Below are 24,986 nucleotides of genomic sequence, written 5' to 3'. Positions count from 1 at the left end.
TTAGTGTAGAGGAGTCACGACCTGTGAAATGCCCCATTATATGTGACCACGCATACAACTTGAAGCAGAAAACCCGGCTTAACAGAGAATATTGACAACCCCCATAATTATACTTGATAAATCCAGGTGGGGCTTTAGGTTTTATCAAGCCGGCCAAGGCAAACAAGATGCACAAATAAGCTCAGAACTTGCTTTCGTTCTTTCTTTTTATGTATAGCACAAATCTTTTTTGTTTTCAACCGCTGTGGTTTTATTGTTTTGAAACTCCTTCAGGAAACAAAGGAAATACCTTCCGCCCATATTTTTCATGATACTGTATCCAGAATAAACATATGTAGTTTACACATTTGGATATCTGCGTGAATGCTTGCTTACTATATGCACGCCAAAATTGCTTTGTACAAAGAATTTGCAAAAAGTACAAAATGCAAACAGCAAACCCCCACGAGTCAATAATTTTATTTATACTGTCACTGCAGAGTTGGTACTTCATGCACTTGTGCAGTTTATGGTTTGTGTTTACCTCATCCATAGGAGAAAATATATATTTTATATATTTATTTATTGTTTTTTACAAAACAATATGAACTGCTTTTGTAGTTGATGTTGTAGAATTTTGTAGTTGGTGTTGTAAAGTTGCCTGTAGTTTCAAAGCTTGTCCCGAAGCCATCACTAAAAAATGTAAACACTGCTTACCTGTAACAGATTTGCTCAGTTGCAGTAACAGTTCGCCCTCTAGTGGAAGCAAAGTGGAACTGCACTGACAGGACACTGGAAAAGGACATTCAACGTTATTGCACATTTCTGTGCAAAACACATAGCTGTGAAAATCTCCTGACAGCTGAAAAAGTCCACACGTCTAGAAAACAAAAACAGAGAAAATGGGCAGAATTCAAATTCATCCTTAGGAAAGGATTTAATCATGACCTGATCACTCCTATAATAATGCACTTCATGTCAATAATGTGAGTCATGATCACACAGTGTTTTGGTTACAGGCCTGGTAAATTCCAAGTGCTACATCAGCACAGAGATTGCTTAAATGTTATTGATCTATTTGTTTGTCATCTTGGTATTGCTCATTTGAGTTATTCTTTACCACTCACGATTTTTTTTACTTAGGCGTGACGTTTATGGCGTTATCTCTGTACTGCTCTAGCACTTGAAATTTCATTGCTGTAGGACTAATAACAGAATCTGATCTTATACTTATGCTATCTTAAAGAATACAGTTTTTGCGTGCATGTGTGTGTATGTGTGTGTCTATCAAAGCCAATTGGCACTGCAGTAAAGTCAGTGGTGTTGTCATGTTTGGCACTGTAAATGTGGCCTTTACAAACAACACCAATGCGTAAACCCCAGGAGAAAAAAAAGGGCAATGGATTCCTACTAACAGGGCTGTTTTACTATGAGGTGACCTTGCATAAACCATGTGTATAAATGTAAGCACAGTGATTACGGGACACACATCATTTGGAAACAGGAAATATGAACGACGCCTTGGTTGTTTACCTTTACCGGGAATCTGATTAAATCACCACTTAACACTGGCTGTGGCGATGCCTTTGTGACGTGCTCGGAGGCTGTATTTTTGTTTTTCCGCCAAATCACTGTTTTCTAGGTTAAGAAACCTGAGCCATTTGTGTCATCATCTGGTGTTTGTGCAGCTTTATCGTAGTTAATAATACCTTTAAAGTCTGTGTTGGTACACAGGGGCCTGGGAAAGCTGTAATAGTGGGTTAGGCGACCCAGGCAAACTTCACGCTCTTCCTTTGGGCCAACTGAATTATAAATAAGCACATAAACATATCGATAAGCATGGACATATACTAGAGTTTTGGTTTACAAAAAGAGTCTTGGCGAGGGCAGGGGTCGCTGGCTGCATTAGCAAACGGGTGTCTCTGAGCACATTGCTGCCTTGACTGGTGTTATCTGCGCGGTGGGTTGTGGGTGTGTGAGCGTCGAAGTAAAATGGCGGACTTGGCAAACGAAGGTGAGTAAGTGGCAGAATGAGAAAAACAATACAGCTACTGTGGCCATGTAAAGCGTGTCTGTTCGCGGTTTGCATATTTGATAGCTGAAATCAAGCAACTGTGGCACACGTAAATGGCGACTTCAGGTGGATTAATAACGTCGCGGCGTTTATAAGGTTACAGCGTTAGCAAACAGGCTAACAATGCTAACGCTGGGCTTGGGGTAATACCTGGATTGTCTTGGAACGCCCTCCAGTTCTGCCTGTCAGTTAGCCGGTTTACCTCCTAACGCTAGCACCCGGCTATTTATAGTCGGTGTGTGTGTATTTGTTGCCATTTGTGGTGAGCTAAACGATCTAAGGTGATTATAAACACCAAACTTGGCTAAGCCACATTTGAAAAGCACAGCTTGTAACGAAGCTAATATGTAAGAACAACAGTGATTGGAAACAGTGTCCGTGTTTATTTCATGTTGTTAGCTTTACGTTTTAGGTTTGCTTGACGTTCATTTAGGCGCGTAGAGGAAAAATGTCAGCCAGTCAGACAATGCTTCGGTTTAGCCTCTGCTTGTTTGCGCGTTTTCTTATTCCATCAAAATCAGATTGTCATCATGTTTGGCTTCTAATATGGGAGAATGAAGTGAGGACTGTAGTGACATTGTTTGTCAGGCGACATGACTCATGCTGGTTGGAGCGCATTAGCAGGCTAACTAGCCATCGAGCTAAACCTCCCTCGGCTTTAAGGAACAACCAGTGGCGCCGACTATTTACTGAAAAGGGTCAGATGGGTATATATGCTAACTGGTTAACATAAGCAAGGGACGCATTGGGGCTACTTGTATTTCAGATGTGAATAGAAGTGTTTCATGCCGGAAATCTTATATTCATTGGACAAGTTAGCTGATTGTGAGACAGACAGCAGATACAAAGGTGGGGGTAAAATGTAGGTCACACAACATTTTCTTTAGTTTCACACAAAAATGATCAGCTTAAACCATGCGGAGCGTGTCAAAGCGGTGATTGTCGCTCCAGGAAACAATCGTGGCTATGTGCTGCCGGCTTTTGGCTGATATCGCATGCATGCATGTTTTGCGCAGCTACAGCGATGCTACACCTGTTCAGTGTGCAGGCCTGACCCAGACAGAGGAAAACCTTTGTCTGCTAACGTTATAGGATTACACATCTTACACCAGGGTACAGTGTGAACATAGAGTCGTTAAGTGGCTTGAGCTGACATCATGTTATCGCCTAGCCTGGCTTTAGTTATTCTTGTTATGTTATGATCATAGATTATGGAGGCAAGAAAATACCGGTGGAAAGCGTCATAATTTCTCATTTAGTTATTTATTTATTTCAAATTACACAGTCTCTGTCTAGTTTGCCCATTCTGCAATACGTGTATTTGCATATCGTACATTTGATCACGTTATTTAGTTTATTGTGGATTGTTCACTTTAGGTAAACTTAATGTGATTTAATTGTTCCAGGAACTTCTAATAGGATTGTATGGTTAAGTTTAGTGTACTCGGTTTGATGGCATGATTTCGCCTGGCTGGTTGACACAGATAGAAATCAGATTGTTGTTAAGCTGCATTTTTGCAGGTCATCTTTTTAAGTTTCTTACATTTAAATTAGTTGTGAACAGTTGTTTAACTCAATGGAATCTTGACCACAGCAATTTTTGAAAAGTTAGACTTTTTATTTTTAATCAGCTGTACAGTCTATAAAATAGAAGATGTCCAAATACACTTACAATGTTCAGGTACACAGAAGAAGTAAGCCACAGCATCGGGTCTTTTGAGCATGAAGAATCAGACAGACAGTACTGCTGCACACCTTAAGTTAGTGTTTAGATGACTAGCCTACATCTTTTCTTAACAGACAAGCCTGCCATAGCGCCCCCTGTGTTTGTTTTCCATAAAGATAAACCACAGAAGGTAAGATTCTGTTTTGTTTTGCTTTTCTTTATCTATAAGGGCTAAAATTGCCTTTTTGAGTTTGCAGATGTTATTTATGCCAACATTTAGTCAAGCTGAGTTTCTGAAAAGCACACATCCTAGAAAAGTTGTTGGATTCAAATTTGTCACTGTTAGCAGCATTTCCTGCAAAATCAGCGCACATCTTTCTTGCTAGTTTGTTTCTAATTTAATTAAGTCAAATTTTCATGAATTTAAGAAAGCTACCTAGGATTTATATGAGTAATGGTGCTCCTTTGGTATAAATAAAAAAAACCCAAACATTTTGCACTTCCTTGCAGAGATCTGCTGAGGGCTCAAGTGCAGAGGATGGAGAAGGTAAATGAAATATCCAAATTGGCCACTTTGTTTGTCCATGTTATCTTTCTGTTTAAACTGACATACAGTCATTATCATTTCACTTCATTCAGATTCAGATAAAGATGAGGGAAGCTATACTCCCCCTGTGAAAAGGGAAAGGACCTCATCATTCCCACCCCCACATTCTGGTAAGGGCACGTGATGACTAAGCAAAGCAGAGCGTTTACTTTATGTTGCTTCTTGCCTGTGGTGTACACATTGATTTGTATGCTGATTGCAGTGTCTGTCTGTTACTTTGCAGTTCCTAAGAACAATGTATTCATGCCCTCAAGTTTCTGCCAGTCTCCGACTGGGAACTCTGACTCCGAGCCAGGTGAGCAATCTAGACCACTATTAGTTTTCCTTTCACAGCTTAAAGGGCCCCTGTGGTAAAAAAAAAAAAAATCTCAGTATTAAAAATCAAACGCATCAACAATTTAAGGCAGTTGGCACAAGACGCTCACTAAAACTGGTAAATAGTAGCTTTTGCTGACTTAAAGATTTTAAGTCACAGATCATTTTGGTAATTCTAAAAGTGTCACAAACTCTTAACTCTCACCAAGTTGACTCTTACTTCTTGTTGACTCTTATTTAGTTATTTTACTCTGATTTTGTCCATTAAGTTTTGACTGCTGTCCTTTCAGAGTCTTTACTGCATAAACATAAACTGAAAGCTAATTTTTATAAATGTAGTATTGGTATTTACTTTGCAACTTTTTGAATTATTCTAAAGATTTCTGCATCTTGTTTTTGTTTGGTTTAAATTTAAGTCTTTGTATTTAGTCTGGTTTGAGATTTCACTTCTCCTTGCTCATTTCTCATTTGGCTCTCACTGCTCCAAAGATCTGTCAGTTTGTGTCATGTGTTGCACAAAGACCGTTCAGTATACCAAGCAGGAGAAGTCTTTTTCTATATCTTGTAATTCGCCGCCCTCTCAAAACCTTCAGTAATACAGAAAATTTGTTTTTCTTTTAAGTTATAAGAACAATATGGCCTTGAGTCGCTTGTGATCCTGCCTCCATATAATACAGCTCTGAACTAGGGCTGGGCGATATATCGAGTTTTTAAAAAATATCGATATATTTTTATACGGGATATAAGGTGTGACAATATCCTTTATATCGATATAGTCTATGTTACGTTATAATTATACTTGTGGAGCCGCAAGTTTGCCTCTCTTTCATCCACTTTTGTCTTTACGCAACGTTACTCGGCCTCGCCCCTCCTTCACTGAACACAGCTCCCCCTCCTCCCCCATCGCTTCACCTGCAGGAAGTGACAAGATGTTAACGGAGATTTGCCGTGTCCGAGTTACTGCACATCGCCCCGTGCGTGGGGCTGGACGCCGTCAACGTGTTAGCTAGCTAACCACGCTAACGAGCTAACCACGCTAACGCCATGCAGCCCAGAGGCGCTGCACAGCCTAAAATCCTTGCATTTTCTCAAAAGTTGACAGCGCGCCTTATGTATGAATTCTGTTTGTGCTTGATGGCCGCGAACCGATTTTATGTGGAACACAGCGCTCAGCAATCTGTCAAAAAATGTTTTAGTACGACTTTGGTAAGCTACGGTGCTGCACCGCTTGATGGATTGTCAGAGCATTACGGCTACCGAGGAGCCTTCGCGGAGTGATACGTACTGTGCTTCAACGTAATATTACCCTACTGTGTATAAGGACTATAAATGGCACCTGTTAAGAGACGTGGTTACGAAGAGGATTTCAAACTCAATGCTGTCAGTCACACAGTAGAAGTTGGGAACAGAGCAGCTGTGAAATCTGTCTTTGTTATTATACTCAGCGTCTTTTAGTTTACATTTTGACTGCACAATTGTGAGCTTTTTGTTATGCACAAAAACAACATTGTTTTCTTTTATTTATAGAGCATTATTATTTAATAAATGCTCATAATTTATTTTTGAGTAAATCTTATGTACATCTATGCTCTATGTTAATAGAAATGCCTGTGTGACATCTGGGACACAGCTTGGACTAAGAACTCTCTTTTTGTTCTTACTTTATGGCTTTTTAAAAAAAAAAAATCGAGATATATATCTTATATCGCCGTCCAGGTAAAAAATATCGAGATATGAATTTTGGGTCATATCGCCCAGCCCTACTCTGAACTGCCAGATTCACCTGGAAAACAAATTTATGATGCTTGAATTTGAAAAAGTCAGAGTTAAGGTTAACATTAGTAAATACATAGGGTTTGTTATTATGATTTCCTAGTGTCATGTAGTGATAGCTGACAGCAATTTTCCTAGTGCCACTGCTAGAGAGGACTAGCTTATTGGGTATTAAAAGCTAGTTTATTTAGCGCCGTCTTAGGTGTCTATGGTGTCTTTCTATGAATACAGTATGACTTGGATATAATAGCTGTTCCCACATTAGATCCTTCTTTGTAACTGAAGTATTTCTTTCTTTGCAAATGTATAAAATATAACCTGAAATTCTAAATAAGCTGCAGCTGGTAGGTTAGGGTAAGTTGGGCTTTAAACTTTAAAGGTTTCCGCTTCGTGACCTTGCTTGTGCAAGCTCCTTGCCAGGGTTAGAGGTGTGTTTGTGTCAAACTAAAATTTGTCATTTTTTTATGTTGTTTATGCCCTTTTGTTAAGTTGCCATGTAAATCCCCCCCCCCCCAACAATAAATTTAGTCATTTGCAGTTTATGTATCTGTTGTTCATTTGCACAGGAAATCTACAAGGCCAAAAAAGTAGTTATGTTAGTTGACATAAATTAGGCTAATGGGAACAAAAACATGCATATTTGTTAAATAAGAAATTAAACAGTAACTGTAAGGAGAGGAAGTTAGGGTGAAGCTGGATTAACAACATTGTTTATCAGTAGCATATCTCTAACACAAAGCTTGTAAATAATTATCTTGTGGTAACTTTGCTTTGAACTCAGCAGCACTCGTCTGTGTCTGGTTTTCCTGCCAAAGCATAATATTTATAGGACGTCTGACCAGTAAATTTGTTGTATCACTTTAGATGTTAAATGATTTTGTTTAATTTGTGAAGCTCAGCTTAATCAGTCATTTGCCGAGTAGCCGTTCATACTTTAATTTGTTGAATCACTTTCATCAAGGTCATATTACACTGGTAAGACGAGTCAAAATGGGGGAAAATATCATTATGAAAAATACTGACTAGTTAATAGAGATATGAAATTATTATTGCAGAAGCACTTTAAGGGAGAATAAGGAAGTATGATTTTTATGGATTTTTTTTTTTTTTTTAATCCCATCTCTTGTCAAAGATAAAAGTGACCCAATCTTCTGCTTCTTTTTTTTTTTTTTTTTTTTTTTTTGCTTTAATGGCTTGAGCTCAATTGAAAAGTGACGTAGAGGTTTAAATCACTAGTCAACAGATTTACGGAGAGGACTTCCACTTGAGCAAACAAACAGGCTGTAGTTAATAACTGCCTGAAGCATGTTACATAATGTGTGTATTTGAAAGTAAAAATAATGATGAACAGACCCAAAAAATGTTGTTAATAGGGACGCAGAACTACACTATGTGCTGGAAGTTTGGTTATTTTAGTTGCATTTAAAATGTTTATAGTGCTTTTATTGCTTGTGTGGTTTTTTTTTCTTCATTGTTTGCATGCATGTCCTGAGAGTTGCTGGTTAGTAAAAATGTTGAAAGATATTCACGTTCATTTATATTTAATTATGCAAATACTTCTTATAATTAGATTGAAAATGTTTTTCTTTAGCATCTGTGCAATCTAAGCTTCACACATTTATGCACACTGGAAGGGTCTCCTAAACGCTGAGGACAAACAGGATGTGGCTTTTCGCATGTGCTTTTGGGTTTCTGTTCTAGTGCTGATTACTTGATGGTATCCCAATAAAGCCACTGAGATGAAAAGACGGAGGTAGAAATAGATCAAAGGCCCTAGAGCCCGCCATATTACTGAGATTCCAACACAACTCTTAAGGCCGTACAAGGGTTGCTGTGGTAACTGGCTCTGTGGTTACAAAATTTGCAAAGACAGAAGAGCATGCTCACATTAGGTTGTTGTGCAATACCTGAATATGTTTTTTTGAACTTTTGCTTCTTTTTATGGTTTGTTACACCAGAGGAGAAGCCCGTGGGGTTCCGTTTAAAACCACCGACTCTCATACATGGACAGGCACCAAGTTCAGGTAGATGTTTAAAATGTTTTTGTGTTGTTTTTACTATTTATACTATGGTTTTGTTATATACCTGACCACAAAAATCTGGCAAGTAGCTTTTGTAGTTGGTTCAGTTTTTCTGTTTATTTGCAGTATAATACAAAAGCTATTGCTGGATTTGCATGAAATGTTTTTGCATTAGGTGTTACTTGGTCCACACATACAAAATATTTGGAAAAGGTTTCTACTGTTTTAGATGGAGCAAAATTGCATCATATCTTCACAATTACTTTAGATTTGTTACTGAAATAAGAAAAACTGGCAGATATCATCAGATATCATCATGAGGCTCAAAAAAACCCATCTAGATGTAAACTCATTGTTGATCCAGACACTCAGTTCATGCACAGGGTGGAGGGAACTTTCATCCTTGGCAGATGTTTACTCAGACCGATCCTGTTCATTATGCATTATCATTTATTATTCAGGCTTTATCTGATGAGGACATTTAATCTTAATGATCAGCACTGACATTGGTACAGTCCTCATGAACAATTGATATGATTATACAAGTTACAACTATGTTTGAAAGCTGTCACAAAAAGTCAAGCATTTGAATGCAGGTTATGGTCTGGAATAACATCAGATTGTGCAAATATGCCCCCCTCCCCTCTCAAATGAAGGGATCCCAAATGACTACTAATGTCATATTGACCTACCCCTTACTTGTACTCTACTCCCAGGCAAAGCTTTGAATATTTGCAGATTATTTTTAGTGAATCCAAAAAATTCTTTCTGAGCAGCCCACACATCAACATGTACATGTAAAAGATATAACTGTGTGTACAAAGCATGAGAAAAACTGCCTCGGTTGCAGGTGTCCCTAGTCAGAAACCCAAGGAGCAGCAACGCAGTGTCCTCCGCCCTGCAGTTCTCCAGGCACCGCCCTCTAAATCACATTTAGAGTCCAGTGAGTAAAGCTCAGAGTCTTACACTCATTAGTTAATCACATGTAATTTAAGATATAATTGCAGTCGTTGTTCTCACTGCGCAAGCTGTTTTGCTCATGAGGTGTGTCGCTTCAAATGATATCAGGTGAAAAGTTGGAATAATTTCTCCTTTTTTCTGTCTGTAGATTCCAGTTGTGGAACCAATGGTGTGAAAAAGTCCTCAGATGGTGCACCTGTGACCCAGTCCCTCTTCCTGAACAACACAGAGCACTCAGCCACGCTGACTAAGACACCGGTGAGAAGAAGCGAAACCTAAACAATTTATAATTAGAAGACAAAAATCAAACATGACTGCATTTCCTGCAGTTTTTGTTTGTTGAGTTTTTGTATTACAGTTTTTGCTTGTGTGTTTTATTTGTCCTGTTGACATATTTGTCTTTTTACTGTGTTAATAGACACAAGTCATAGAATGAAAAGCTCCAGCATAGAAAATTCATGTTTTTTTTAAATGTTTTTTTGTTTACATTTGATTAAATAATATAAACATATTTATTAAAACATACATGTGTAAACTGTTACTACAAACATGTTACTACATTGCAACACGTGCTTTTCTGTCATTACCTCAGGTCTCCATCGTTACAGGTTTTTTTTTGTTTGTTTCTTTGTTTCTTTAATGAATCTTTCAGCCACAGCTGAAAAAGGCAAACATAATTTGACTAACAAAGAGAAACCACACAGGTTGCGTGAGTTTGCTCCTCGTAGTGTTCAGAACAGCAATCCAGCCAGTTTCAGTCATTTGTTTAGGCCAAATAAAAATTTGTGCTGTGACTGTTTTTAATAAATTAATTAGGATTAGGCTTCAGTTTCAGCACCCAATAAAGTCCAAATGACTTCAAAGTGATGACTCATTCACATGCGTATCATTTGTACAAGTAAAGCAAACATTTTGGCTTCATTATTTCTTAAGTCACAAGTATGTTAGAAATTCTGATAATTGAAGAAATAATGAAGCACAGATGTTGCTTGGACACATTTCTTCAAACAGCATGAAGATGAACGAGACCGCCTTGGAGTCATTTGGCCGCACATATATGTGCTTCAGCAGGGTTACCATAGTTGTATTCAATTTCCCACAATACTGGATATTACAACCGTTAATACTTTGTAAGGATGAATAAAGAAAATTGTAAGTTTTTATCCTGTGCATAGACCCCAAATCCACTGTCGTTGTCTGCAGCTGGCCCTTCACTAGCTCTTCAGAGTGTCATTACTAGCCACTGTCTAAAGCTATGCAGCTGGATTTGCAGTGAGACCAGAGACTCAGGCAGCTTGCTGATTCTTATTCTTGATTCTTTATGATGGGAACTTCACACTACATTGCATGAATTAACTAGTAACTAAATGATCTGCAATCAGTTTCATCCAGAAATATTAACTATATTGCTGTGCCACTAATAGGCTTGCTAGGTAAATGGATTTGCATTAGGAAAATTAGGCACGTCTTGCTGCTGTATGCCACTTTTCTAGTATTTTGGCTACATACTTGACAATGACCCAGACTGCTAAAAGTGCAATGTCACTTTTTTCTAAGTGAGACTGGGTCCCGTTTGTTTTTATGCAATGCACAGTCAACTGCAAACACAGTTAAGGTGCAAGTTGCAGTCAGTGTGGTTTGTGGAAGATATTAATGAAACTTGCTGCATGCAGGGGAAGTTCTTGTTGGTAAAAGATCATTCAAATCTGATAAAGGCTCAGTGAACACTAGTTATATTAGTTGACCCTGCTGCTCTGTTTCTTCCTGTTTCAGAAACATGAAAATGAGGAAGATGGCTCGAGTGGTAACAAGGATGGAGAAAGAAAAGAGAAGAAAGAGTCAAATGTAGCAATATCATTTGTGTTTGGTCAGAATATCAAAGACAGAGCAAAGGTGAGTTTTCCTTCTGCTGGCTGTGAGCAGGTGAATTCGAAGCAAGAATTTTTGTGTCAAGCAATAGTGTGTGTTTGGTGAAATTGGATTTAAAAAATAAAGTTTTCTATAGCATGTGTAGCACCGTCCTGTTTAGTACATAATGTGACGTCACTGGTTGGTTGGTTGGTTGCTGCTAATAGCTAACATATGGTAATGTTAGTCTAACTGATGACACAGTGCAAATGCAACTTCTTACCAAAGTGCAATCAAGAAGCCTACCATCATCAGGATGTTCAGAGGGGAATAGATTAATGTGGGTGATGACCCAAAAAGGGGGGGGGGGGCACACAGGAGCTTCCAAGGAAGAGATGCCGTAGTTCTTGGAACCCTTCTTTGTTTGTTTTGGTTTTGAAATTCTGTTGGGAAACTGCTGTGGAAAATTGTTTAGGTAAGCACATTATCTCACTGATAACTTTTACTCACTTGTAATATGAAGTAAATTAAAATAAGTGAAGGGGAGTGAGACGTGAAGAGTCCCACCTGCGAAGATGCTGATGGTTATCAGGATTCCTAATCTTGCTTTGCAAACATAAAGTTTCTTATCAATGCATGTAGTAACCAGTTATCTTGTAGTTTCGCTGTGCTTGTGAAAAGAAAGATTTAACTTCGAAATAACTGGGGGTTAAACCTACTGATTCTATTTTCTGGGTATGCACTCTGTCGGCTGATTGGTCACTCGGTCTGTACACCGACCTCATGAGATCAAATCAAATAGTGGGGAAGGTGCTTGACTCCAGCTAGATGGTTCAGTGAACATCTGACTCAAACAGGCTCTCTCTTACACAGACCTGTTTTACAAAGTCCTCTACAAACCTGAGCATTATGGCTAGTTTTGGTAATTCCCATTTCAGTGCAGCTAGCCAACAGTGAAGAACCACTTTCTGCCTATGAGACAGAGTGGACAAGATATTCTAGTTTTTGTTTTTAACATAAAACTCATTGCTGCAGTCAGGGGCACCATAAAAGTGAGCCTTAGACTGCTTTTTAGCTGTCACAAGTTAGCTAGTATATGCTAATAACCAACCCACCTAATGACATCATTCTTCACACAAGATGGCAGTTTTTTTTAAGAGTAAGGTTTGTGAAATGAAACAAGTGCTTATTTATTGCTTGGACCAACATGATGCTTGGATTACATCATATTGGGTTGGTTAAGATTTGTCTGTAGAGATTTCTTAATCTACTTTCTGTCGTAAGATTTCCTTCCTGTGTATTCTCTCTCTCTCTCTCTCTCTCTCTCTCTCTCTCTCTCTCTCTCTCTCTCTCTCTCTCTCTCTCTCTCTCTCTCTCTCTCTCTCTCTCTCTCTCTCTCTCTCTAGTTGGAGGAAAACAATAAAGAAGACAACTCAAAGGACGGCGTGCCGCTGGACTCTCAATCAGAGGGCACAAATTATTTCTTGCAGTACATCTCTACCACAAGGTAATTATGTGTGTTCTACTTACATTTTTAAAATACTATTTCTGCGTAATTCAGTATTAACTTCGATCAACGTGTTGATGCACACTTGCATTTCTGCCTTTTCAGTTCAAAAAATGCCACAAACAGTGCAGACAGTGGAGCAAAATTTGTTTTCGGGCAGAATATGTCTGAACGAGTTCTGGTGAGTTAATAGGGTGAATTCAATAGTCTGTTTACCTTCTGCAATACTGCAGAATTCCTAATGACTACAATTGAACGAGCTGCAATGATCAACTCTGTTGTGTTTTCAGAGTCCACCAAAGGGTGACTCTTCAAATGAGGAAAATAAAGACGTGTCAGCTGCCCCTGCTTCAGAGCCCTCATCGCAGGAAGCCACCCCAGAGAAAGGTAAAAAACCCATCCCTCCTATTATTTACAAAAATGGTTGCTATTTGGATTGATTACTAGTAGGTGTAAGCACAAAACTTTACTCCACTCAAGACAAAAACAAGACCTGTGGGCTTATGACTGTATATTAGTTTTATATTGTCTTAAACTTAAAATCCACCTAAAAAGAAAAAAGCTTGATTTATGTCATGGAAGCGAGGTTTTAAAGTGTCCAGGGTTCGTGTCTTAACATACAAAAGGGGAATACTGAGTGAGAGAATATTTTACTTTGTTCGGTGACTTTGAAAAATAATTTACCATTTCATAGTTACTCAGTGCCCAGGCAATCATTAATGTGGGCGCAGAGCTCAAGTGCCTCTGCTCTGGAAATGATGCAGAGAACATTATCAAGCTTCTCTGTTCGGGGATGGAAGACAGGCTCCTTGATTACCCTGCAGTAGCACTGTTTCTGTGTTGCTAAAGGATCAGTTATATGTTTGTGTTTTATTTCACCAGTGAACAACGTGTCAGAGTCTTTGGAGGAGTCTGCAGCAGCATACACCAAAGCCACAGCCAAGAAGTGCATCTTAGAGAAAGTCGATGTGAAAACTGGAGAGGAATCAGAAAGCAATGTTTTACAGGTAAAAGACAAGGCGGGGTATTTCGCTTGAAGACATGCAGCGAATAACATGGTGAGAATGTTTTATAATCTTCTTTTTTCCCCTCTTTTACTTCAGATGCAGTGCAAGTTGTATGTTTTTGAGAAGACTGCTCAGTCGTGGATAGAGAGAGGTCGGGGTTTGCTGAGGCTCAATGACATGGCATCGACAGACGACGGCACGCTACAGTCCCGTCTAGGTAAAAGCACCTTCAAAAAGCTGCTGGAGAGAGGAAAAAAAACCCTTCCTGTTATGAATGTGCACGGTTTGTTTTTACAATTCAGTCACCCAAATAGCTTTAGCGGACGAAAGCATCTGTGATTGTTTTTACTGTTATTCTACCGGGACAGGTAGGGGCGACTATTATCTCAGTAAACCAAAACATACATTTTGTTTTGATTACACGTGTTATGACAAAACCTAACAGTGAACACAAGAGGGAGTCTAGTCCTACTACATGGCTCTGTTGACTGGCCACCGCAGTAGTATTGTGGTAATGTTTATATATGGTGGTTTCATTCAGACAAATCAAAATCTAAGTGGACAAGCACTCTGAAGTTTTGTTTTTAATGAATATTCAACAGTTTCAGAAGTTTCCTTTCACTGTATCCTGGTTAATATTTGACTAAACTGTGAAATCCTGGTACAAATCGCATTCTCAGTGACAGAACAGAGCAGTTTCTAGGACTATAGCTGTGTATTTACTGCAAATACTAGTTGTGCCTGTTTAGTGAAGAGATTTTACAGTCAGTGGGCTGAAGAAATGGTAAACACGTGCATATTTGCATCTGTATGTCACTGCTGTCGTGTGTTGCAGTAATGAGGACCCAGGGCAGCCTCCGGTTGATCCTCAACACTAAACTTTGGCCCCAGATGCAAGTGGACAAGGCCAGCGAGAAGAGTGTACGAATCACTGCCATGGACACGGAGGACCAGGGTGTCAAGGTCTTCCTAATATCGGTATGTGTTACTAAACGTTTAACATTTGAACATTTCATTTTTCCAAAGGGTGTTAGCTTTTAAGTGTTTTTCCCCTCCCTGTGCATACATCAAAAGTAAGAAAAACACAGAAAATTGTAATTTCTTTTTTTTTTTTTGTACAAGCATTGAACTGGTGAAACATATTCTGCTTCGGTTTCACGCTGTCCCTTCCACTGTTAATGCGTCTTTATCATCTGTCTCATTCTGTTTTTGTGTATTTTTCCTCTTTAGTAAAGGGTGAATACGTTTCCATGTTATTAATTTGATCAGCTCAGTATTGTCCTGTGATATTAAAACATTCAGTGCCTACAGTTGGTACAAGAATACTGCTTTCAAACATATTATTTTGAGGTAGTTAAAAACTGTTCTTAATAAAATGCATTACTTCCTCCCCCAGATGTTTAACATTCCAGCCGTTCTGTGGGTTTTGGAAAGCATTTAATCTGAAACATCTGCGTATCGAAGTGGCAATTTTATAATTCATATAACACATTTCATTAAATGTAAACTCAGTGTGCATAACCCAAAAATGAAAAACATAAAAACAAATGTAGGCTTACTTAAGTCAAAGCATTAAAAAACTAACTTTACAAGAAAGTTTAAAAAAATAGGTTTTAAGCTTGTTTTGTAAAGTGTAAACAGTTGTAAATGACCTCAAGTCAGCAGGCAGCTTGTTCCAAGGTTCAGTTTCCACAGTAACTGAAGCACCCTCAGCACACTTGGATCTAATTCTGAGAATAGTTAAAAGATCTAATTAGGTTATAGATACTGAGAAAGTCAGAGATGAACTGGGAGGGCAAACTACTGAGAGCTTTATAAGCTTGTAGAAGGACTTGTACAGGTAATTCTATGTTGAACTGGGAGCCAGTGAAGTAACTTCAGTAGCTGGGTAATATGTTGAAATCTGTAAGGACTCTGGCTGCTGCATTCTCAACAAGATGAAGTCATCCTACTGATAATTTGGAAAATCCTGCAAATGGAGCGTTACAGTGTACCAATGCAATGTGCATGTGTCATGTCCATGTGGCTGAGTTTTGTTTACACTTTTGCATATTTAGGGTAGCTCTAAAGACATAGGTCAGCTGGCTGCAGCGTTACATCACCGTATCCTGGCCCTGAAGAGCAGGGTGGAACAGGAGTCCGAGACCCCGGCAACAACCATCCCCGATGCCGAGGTACCGCAGTCCAACGAGGATGACAGCGACGAGGAGGACAATGCCTCTGCCTCCGCTTCAGCCTCTACTCCTGCTACAAGTCAGTGATTTTTATTTCTTATTTTGATTTTCTAGTTTTTACTGCAGCAGCTCTTGTTTGTTTTTCAGTGATTCAACTAAAATACCTTTGCTGACATGTTGCGACTCTGCTCCTGCAGGTAATTCAGAGGGAGGAGAGAGCCAGGCAGCTGGAAGCACATAGCGTCACTCTTGGAAAGCCTGCTGAGATGCCGCTGTAGAAGCATTTTGCTGCAGGCATCTCCATGGACACCCCATGACCAACGTGGGTCCTCCAGACCAGTACTTTTGGATATTAGAAGTCTAGCTCCAGGAAATAACCCCCTGTGCCGGAGTGTCTCACCCAACTCGTGCAGTTCATCTTCTCTGCGTTCAGCGTAATATCTGGAGTCGTTTCTTCCCGCCCTCTCCTGTTTTTGTGTTTAATTTTTGTTCTCGAGTATTTTTTTTTTTCTTCCTCTCCCCGATAGCAAAAATAAAGACTTCAAAGCTTTGGTTTGGGACTTCTCTGCTCATCATATTGATGAGTGTAAGGGTGTTTTCCTCTACATTTTAAAGTATGGCACATGTTAAGACTGCAGTTTCTACTTTGGGACCTTTATACTCACTCTACAGCCGTACCTCTGGACACCACACATCCAGAGGAGCTTCATTCACATTGTATTTGACTCGTCATCCAGTCGTTTGTTGTTTTTTCTTTTTTTTTTTTCTCTTACATCAAGTCCAGCCTTCCTCTTGCCCCCCTCATCCTGACCAGTCTGTGCGTTAAGTTTTGGCAAATGTAATTTATTTTGGGCTGTCATTTTCATGAGGCATCTCAACACATATGTGCTGTTTGTAATGGCTAGCCAAGACCACTCGAGTTGTCATTAATAGCAGTTTCTTATATTTCCTATTGACCTATATTATAGCGAATAAAAGACTGAAACAGTGCAGTTTCCGCTAATGTGAGTTAATGATTTGGGGACAAAAGGGCAGTTCACCACAATGTTTCGTCTAGATTTCTACGATGTTAGTCATTCAGCGTCTGGTTTTTACTTTTTTCCAAAATTAGAAAAAACATGAACTCACCCGTCTACATTCTGCATGTAACTGTTACTTTTCTCCTTTTCCAGCATCCCAGGGGTTTATCGTGTTGATTCATATTTTTATGTTGAAGATTTTTTCTTTTTTTTTATCCATTTACATTTGGAAAAAAGGTTTTGAATGAAAGAATTCATGTGTGGAAAATTTGAGTGACAACTGTAATACCCTTTGAATGTCATGTACATTTGAATATATCATCATTTAGTAGCGCACCATGTTTTCTCATCTCCAGCTGCCCCCTTTACAAAATAAACCATTTTGGACTGACCGCTATTGTTCCCTCTGAAACTGGGTTTTCTGCACTAGCAAGAGGGGTATCAGTATAGTATATGTAATACTTAGACATTGTCTCTAGTGATAAGTAGTACCTGTAAGCAACAGTACAATAATGAATAACTCTAAAGAGGGAACAAATTTTACCCTTGGACATAATTGAATACGTGGAATGAGAACAGCCTATCTGTTTTGTATTCATGTGCTGGATCTGGCCTGCAGGTTGATGAATGCTGTGCTGACTGCACTGAGCAGGAATCAGACTAAATCTTGTTTATATACAGTATTCATCAGGCACAAGGTCATGAATATTTGATGCATGTACCTATCATAACAGCCCAGCCTAATCGTATACATCCAAACTAGAAACTTAACTGCCACTGCTCGCAAATTCTTAGCCTTATCTGCCTTTCTGTGGTGACTCGGCAGGAAAGCATTTTTCTGCAGCGTCTCCCGTAAATGATTGCAGTTGTGTGGTGAAAGTCAAAGCTAAACACTCCGAACTTAGATGCTGGGCTAGTGTAACAAGTCAAGCACTACTAACTTTTTGGAGTTTTACTTGAGGCCTTGACGTGCGCTGCAGATTCTCTTTAATTCTCATCAAATGTGATTCATCTTCATGCTTTTCTTTTAAAAATCTAAATACTGGTAACAACCAAGGGCACGCATCTTTAATGTGATGGTGTTTGTTTGAAAGATTGTTGACTTTGTGAACATGTCGTTAAAAGCAGGGTCGTCGCCAGCACAAAGGATCTTCGCCTCATTGAATTCCCAAACATTAAACTTCACACATAAACCATTTGGTTGAAAGATTGGGCCGCAAACAATAGAAATCTTCTTAACATTTTCTCAAAGTACTTTAAAGTAGTGGGGAAGGAGGTGAGATAAGATAAGCATCAGAGAGGAAAATGAATTGCACAACATGCATACCCCCAGTTCTAAAATCAGAAGAAAGCCACCAAAGGTGATTTAAATGGAGACACACTTGAATAGTTTTTTCACCTGGCTTTTGTCAGTAGTGAGGTCAAACTATGTAATGACTAAGCTATAACCGCAATGCGTTTTAAAGTTAGTTATACGAACAAAGCAGTTAGTCAGGTTGTGATTCAGCTTGTTAGGTCAGAATAGAGAGATTGGGACATGGTCTCGACTTAAATGGAGCTTAAAACTGGGACTGTACTTATCAGGGTTTTCCACTAACACTCAGCTACTGTGACTAAAAGGGTTTTTCTCCCAGAACTTCTTGGCGATTGGTATCTATACCAAGGTTTAAACTTACCATAACACCATCAAACTGATACATGAAAAAATGGAGGAACTAATGAAACAATGTGAAGCATAAATTTATTACTAGCATAATTACGACAAGGTTAGAACAGTTTTTTCAAGGCAATTCTAAAGAAAGACAGAAAATCTTATTTCCTGTTGTCTGTTTTTGCAGAAATAAAATATTTCCTTAAATGCATACCTTGTGAATAGTTTGTTTTAGCCCTGCATCTGTTCTTCATAGAAAACTTGCTGGTCCTGCACAGATTTGGACCACATTTATGTTCCAGCTGATCAAATGGATCACAAGCACTTTTTAAGGCTGAAGAAATATAAGACCACAGTTTTCTACTAGAGTTGGCAAGCCACAGACATTCAAGAAGAAATTTAGAGCATACTAAAACATAGGTGAAACATAAATGTGCTAACGTGCTTTCCACTACTGAGTGTGTCCTCTTATCTTTTGTAGTCACACTGGAGCTCTAGCTAGACTTTTCATTAGGCATCTCATCCTAGTTTCCATGTGTTATCTTGGGGATGTCTCCCAAATATAGTCACGAAATCTGCTTTGCAGTAAAAAAAATTTGAGCTCCAGTTCTTCATTTATCTTCACATATAATGAATAATGAAACTTGATCATGTAGATCCAAAGCACTGGGTTTAAATGTATTTTGTAATGCTTTGTAATGCTGTTAGACTGGCATTAAATTAAGATTTATTTTTTCCCATCATAGGATGATGAGAAAAATCCTCTTCTCTGCAAGCCTGTGTTGATTTATGGGGTTTGTAGATAGCTTTCCTTGAAAAAAAAAAAAAAGTATTAAATAAACAAACAGTAATCCCCTGGAAAAAGTGGACTTAATATTGACAAGTGGTAGGTTTTCAGCTAGCTCCCAAAAAAAAAAGCGTGTTCGAACATAACTGGTGCTCTGAATCACATCTTTTATTGTTTGCTTTAGGCACTGGTGTCATAAAGAGGTAATAATAATCACAGTGTTTCCATAATCGCCATGTATTGTGGATACTACTAGGCAACACTTTAAGGTAAATATTTTTGATATATTACAGCAGATGATACTTGAAGTGAAATTGGTCTGTTTTGCAAATGTTCAGTCTACCACATCGATCCAGATTGTTGTGTCACTGCAGCTACAGAAATACGCGGCTACCTGTAGACATACGGTGCCAATTTTGGGAGTCAGCATTTGACTCGAGGCTTTTCAGGAAAAAATACTCCCATCAAGAATTTGTCTGTTCAGACTGTGGTTAACATTGGTAAGGTTGTCGTCATTTTGTCCAGCCTTATAGGTTTTTATTTTATCCATCCACTCTCACTTCTCTCACATATTTTATGATGATGGGATGATGAGTAGAACTGATAAATTTAAGAGAATTGCTAACTTGGTGTCTTTCTGCTCCCCTTTCTTGCCTTAATACATGAAATATATAAGAATTAAATACACATTAGTGCTTTCCACGCTCATAGGGAATGAAAATTACTATGCAAGGAGCTTAAACCCTCTTCTTACTTCTCTTAAACGTCACCATAGATTTCCTGACTCTTCATCTGTTCTAACTGAATTATTCCTTCTCAGTTTCATCTGTGGTGTGGTCACACAGAGTGTTTTAATATGGTTTCATTTGAAGGATAATTCGTCATTTTTTTTAAGGAACCTTTTGCAAGGAAATATTGTCACCGGTAACATGCTGAGATGGGCTCCACCCTGCACCGCAACCGTGATTTGAACAAACCGTTAGAATGAATGAATGGATGAAATTTGTGTGGCAAATTTGCAACAAACAAATGTTAATATTAGACAGCGATAACATGAATACACACAAAATGCAGTTGATGATTTTATTTATTAATACCCCGTCTTGTGTGGAAAAGTATTTGCCTCCTCTTGTTAAATCATACATTAACTGTGATTAACTAAAGTTTTTGGAAAGCTCAGCTCAGTTTTACAAGCCACACCCAGGCCTGATTACTGCCAGACCTGTTGAATCAAGAAATCAGTTAGAGTATAACCTGTGTGGCAAAGGGAAGTAGGCTAAAATATTTCAGAATGCTGCGTTCTAAAGAAACTAAAGAACAGATGAGAAGCAAAGTTCTAATTTCCAAGGTTTTGAAACCACATTAGGAGCCATTATCCACAACTCATCCAGGAGGTCACAAAAGAACCCAGAGCTTCATTTAAAGAACTGCAGACCTCACTCGTCTCAGTTATGACCAGTGTTGATGATTCAACAATAAAAAATAAAAAAAAACATGGACACAAATGTTTTAAGCCAAAAAAGAACAAAGGTTCGTCTCACATTTACTAAAAAACATCTGATAATCCCAAAGACTTTTGGAAAAATATTCTGACAAGTCAAAAGTTGAAGTTTTTGGAAGTTTTCTGTCTCATTACATCGGGTATAAAACTAACAGCATTTCATAAATGAACATTATATCAACAGACAAACACAGTCTGGGGCTGCTTTTCTGCTTCTTGGCTGAGACGACTTAATTGACGGAACCATCCTTTCTGCTCTTTACCAGAAAACCTTGAAAGAGATTGTCTTCTCAAGTCTCAAAACAACAAGGAGTTTGTTTTGAAGTTGCCTACTCAAAGTCCAGACTTAAAATCCAATTGTGAGGCTTTGGAACGACCTCAAACGGACCCGTCATACCTGAAAGCCCTCCAATCTGGCTGAATTAAAGACATCCTGTAAAGAAGAGTGGGCCAAAATTCCTCCACAGTGATGTGAAAGACTTATTGCCAGTCATCACAAATTGCATTTTTAGTTCTTGTTGCCAAAGGTGCCAAAGGGCATAACCTGCTATTAGTTTTACAGGGCAATTACTTTATCACTAAGTAGGTTTGGATAGTTTTTTTTTCTTCCCAAATAAATGAAATAATCACTTAAAAACCAGATTTTGTATTTGCTCAATTTATCTTTGTCTAATATTAATTATCTGAGACATGCAAATGTGACAAATATGCAAACAAATAGGAAATCAGGGGAAAAATATTATTTTTCCTCATCACTGTAAAAATAAAAATGTTGCCCTCAGTTTGCACCGTTTCAGGATCAAATGAACACTCAGACTGATGCTTTTCGCCCAACAAATGCAAATGACGCGCTGTAGAAACACATTACTTCAGACCAGGTGGAAGCTATTGTAAAGTGATACCGCACCTATTATGCATTGTTTAGGAAAGTAAAAGCTCAGGAATGAACTCTTATATCACCGCTGAAAGACTTCCCTTTAAGAATTCCTTACAGAGGACAAATTACAATTGCTAACACAACACTCGCTGCTCTTCTTCATGGAGTCGGCGCTGGTGTTGTAACTCACATGGCACTAAAAGGGACGCAGTGTCTTAAGACCTGTTATCACCCGTGACCTGAACCGTGTTTACAAAAGGCAGATCTGTAAATGAGTCATGTACTTCTAGCTGATCCGAGAAGTTTTGGCAATGCTTGAAGGACAATCTTGTCAGAGAGGATTAAGTTCTGAGGTAGAAGCTGATAAAAGATTGTGATGCAGGAGAAGGGGGAGTAGTATTTTAATGTCAGCGAAGAGAGGTGAGTATCTATCATAGTCGTATTATATCCTTCCTTCTGAGCAGATTAAGTGAACAGCAGGTGCCACATAAAAACAGCCATCAAAACCAGAGTAATATTTATATGATCTCCCATAAAGAGGCGCCGATGATTCTTTATTTGTGTCATTTATTTCCTTACAAGGAATTAAGCCATTCCTAGGAGGCCAGGGAAAATAAAAATCACTTCAGCATTCCTATTTCAAGTATGAGACATTTACGAGCAGCATCCTCCTCCGGGATGGAAATGTTGTATAAATAAAGGAAAAATATTGGCCAGAATGAATGAGATGCAAAATGGTGTGGAATTTTAGCTAAATGCACAAACCCAACCTAATGATCTAGCATGGTTTTTTATTGTAAGTCTAGACACTAGACAAATGGCTTGTGTTTTTTCTCCGCGCTGATACCCAGGGAACGTTTGTCTGGTGACAAACACTTGTTTGTGTACTGCAGTGCTCAGACAGCAGTACCGACAGCAGAAAGCATCACAGATGTCGAGGAATTGTTTCATTATGCATGAGCCGCATTCAATTTTGTCTCTTTTTCCTCCTAAATTGTAACTACATCTGACTCCTCCTCACTACATGAAGTTTAGATGTTCAGATTTCCATATTTCAGAGCAGTTTAAGGATTTCTTTTCAAAGCATTCCCCACATTATAATTCTGGGAAACAGCAGAAGGACTGGAAGTTGTTTAAGAAAATAAAATATATATATCATTCTTAAAACAATTGGACTTCCTGTTTTTTACATTTAGATATAAAATCACACCATATACTCTTTTTTTAAGCTGTCCTTCTTCTATATTCCACAAGGTGGGGCTGTGAAACGAGAAGGATGCCTCAAGTTCAGTGAAACTGAGGTGAAACCTCTATGGCAATAAATAAATAAATAAATAGATAAATAAGAGGCCACCTTGCCTCTGTAAGTATTTAACAATAATAATATATGAATAACAAACCTTTTTATTATTTAAATCTGACAATAAATTCATTTAAAAAGCTTATTCGTGTGAAAAATGACAGTCATTACTTTATTAGCAGATTAAATCTGCAGACTAAATATCTAGCAGCAACTTCCTGTATACAAGACAAACAAACTGTAGTTTAAAATTGGGATTCATCAGTGTAATTATGACCCTAAAAAAAGAACATTAACATCTTGGAGCTGAAGTGTGCCGTAAGCTCATTGCTTCCTCTGGCCTTCCAGACCTACACCTTTCCTTTTTTCTTCCTCCCCTCCCTTTAATCCTCCACTGTTCCATCAAATCCCACCACTCCCAGTGATCACCCCACCCCAAAGCCCCTACAAACACTCATGCACACTACAAACACTCACACACCCAGCATTGAAAAATAAACATCCCTGCACGCACAGGCCTTTTAATATCTGACTCAAATCAAAAGCATTTTAACTTAAAACACCTCTCCCCTGCCTGTTTAGTGTGTGAACTGTGAGAGAGCCTATAGTTTACAGATTGCAAGGTGTGGAGCGTATCCTTATCCAGATGGGAACCAATGACTAAATGGAAGACTAAATAAACAAATAAATAAGAGCACCACAGCAAGTAGCACAGAGAGCATAAAGGAAGAATGCGGAGGCTGAGAAAACACTGTCAGCTTTACTGCCGATGCCTGACATATCTCAGCATGCTATCGGCACCGTTAATGTTCATTGCTGAAGCTCGCCCAGCTCTCAGTAGCATCTCTGCAGCTACATTCCTTCAACACGAACGAAACACTTCAATAGAACCTGGCTGACAAAGTGAGGTAGGCTAACACCGGAGGACATCACAAGCAGAAAACAGAACATCCCCAGTTCCATAAACTCACGCCAGCCTGCCCGCAGAATGGCCGTCATTATCTTCAACAGCAGAGGCAGTGCCATCTAAGATCTGTTTAGAGACAAACGTTGCCAAATCAAGCCACCGTTTCCCCACTAGTGCAGTGGAATCAGCTCAATCCTGCAGCGGCCCAAGTGGATCTGGTTACGATATTCTGCCCCTCACTGTGATCATTTATGCCATATGCAACATAAACTAATCACCGACTAAGGTCTTTTCTGAAACACAAAGTGTGCACAAGTGTTTTTCAGTGATCCGCCATATGAATGTAATGAATTATTAATGATTATTTATGTTTTAAGCACTTAAATATTTATGGATGTGGAAGGCAAAATGAACATAAATTATGAATGAAGAAGGATGTACAACTGCATTTCTATGACTCATATACATCGATCTCTATGAGGAAATGATTTATCCATGATCTAAAGTACCCACCCCCCCAAAACAAATCCTATATAAATCAAGTAATTTAATTAAAAATATTAACGCCCAGTGTCTTAGAGTAAGCATACTGTTATACAGCCAAAAAGGGATTGTGCTAATTTGTCTTTGGAGAGTTCAGGGTTGCTCAGGAAGAGGAGAAACACCTGCGCGCTGCAGTTGTTCAGGCTGTTTTGGGTTCTCCAGAGTCATCGCTGCATCCTCCGTCCCTCTATCTTCCTCTAAAACTGTCTGAATTCACCAACACGCTGCAGCTGGACATGGGAGGGGGGTTGTAAAACTTTGGCATGTTTATTGTAGATCTTGTCAGTGCCGTTAGCAGCAACAGATGTCTTACATGCACTAACACTATTATCCCCCAAAACACTAATGTTGACAGGAATATTCCGGGGTTTTCCCTTAAATCTGCAAACACAAACAATCGTCTGTTTCGTCTGTGATGATTTTCTCCAGCACGCGGACAGCTTACAGTTTGCACAAGAAAGTTCCAAAAA

General features: G+C 38.8%; 1 protein-coding gene across 4 annotated transcripts; it reads left to right on the top strand.

Annotated features, from left to right (window-relative positions):
• Positions 1–1,870: 1,870 nt before the first annotated feature.
• Positions 1,871–18,146, top strand: ranbp3b (RAN binding protein 3b). Of its 4 annotated transcripts, none has more exons than XM_040016796.1 (17): positions 1,871–1,993; positions 3,854–3,909; positions 4,230–4,266; positions 4,359–4,436; positions 4,550–4,621; positions 8,373–8,438; positions 9,286–9,378; positions 9,544–9,653; positions 11,169–11,288; positions 12,650–12,750; positions 12,856–12,931; positions 13,041–13,137; positions 13,633–13,757; positions 13,854–13,974; positions 14,593–14,735; positions 15,815–16,010; positions 16,129–18,146. In XM_040016796.1, the coding sequence occupies exons 1-17, from the start codon at positions 1,972–1,974 to the stop codon at positions 16,170–16,172; spliced, it is 1,557 nt and encodes a 518-aa protein (XP_039872730.1). In that variant the 5' UTR covers positions 1,871–1,971; the 3' UTR covers positions 16,173–18,146. The 4 variants fall into 4 exon arrangements, with proteins under 4 accessions (XP_039872730.1, XP_039872737.1, XP_039872719.1 ...); XM_040016803.1 differs by having other exon boundaries at positions 1,876–1,993; positions 3,896–3,909; XM_040016785.1 differs by lacking the exon at positions 1,871–1,993 and having other exon boundaries at positions 2,000–3,909.
• The last annotated feature ends 6,840 nt before the right edge of the window (positions 18,147–24,986 follow it).

Source organism: Simochromis diagramma, unplaced genomic scaffold (assembly GCF_900408965.1).
Source record: "Simochromis diagramma unplaced genomic scaffold, fSimDia1.1 OVJJ01000205.1, whole genome shotgun sequence".
NCBI classification, from domain to species: Eukaryota; Metazoa; Chordata; class Actinopteri; order Cichliformes; family Cichlidae; genus Simochromis; species Simochromis diagramma.
Note: the sequence above shows the minus strand (reverse complement) of the source record. Positions and strands in the feature narration are given on the sequence as shown.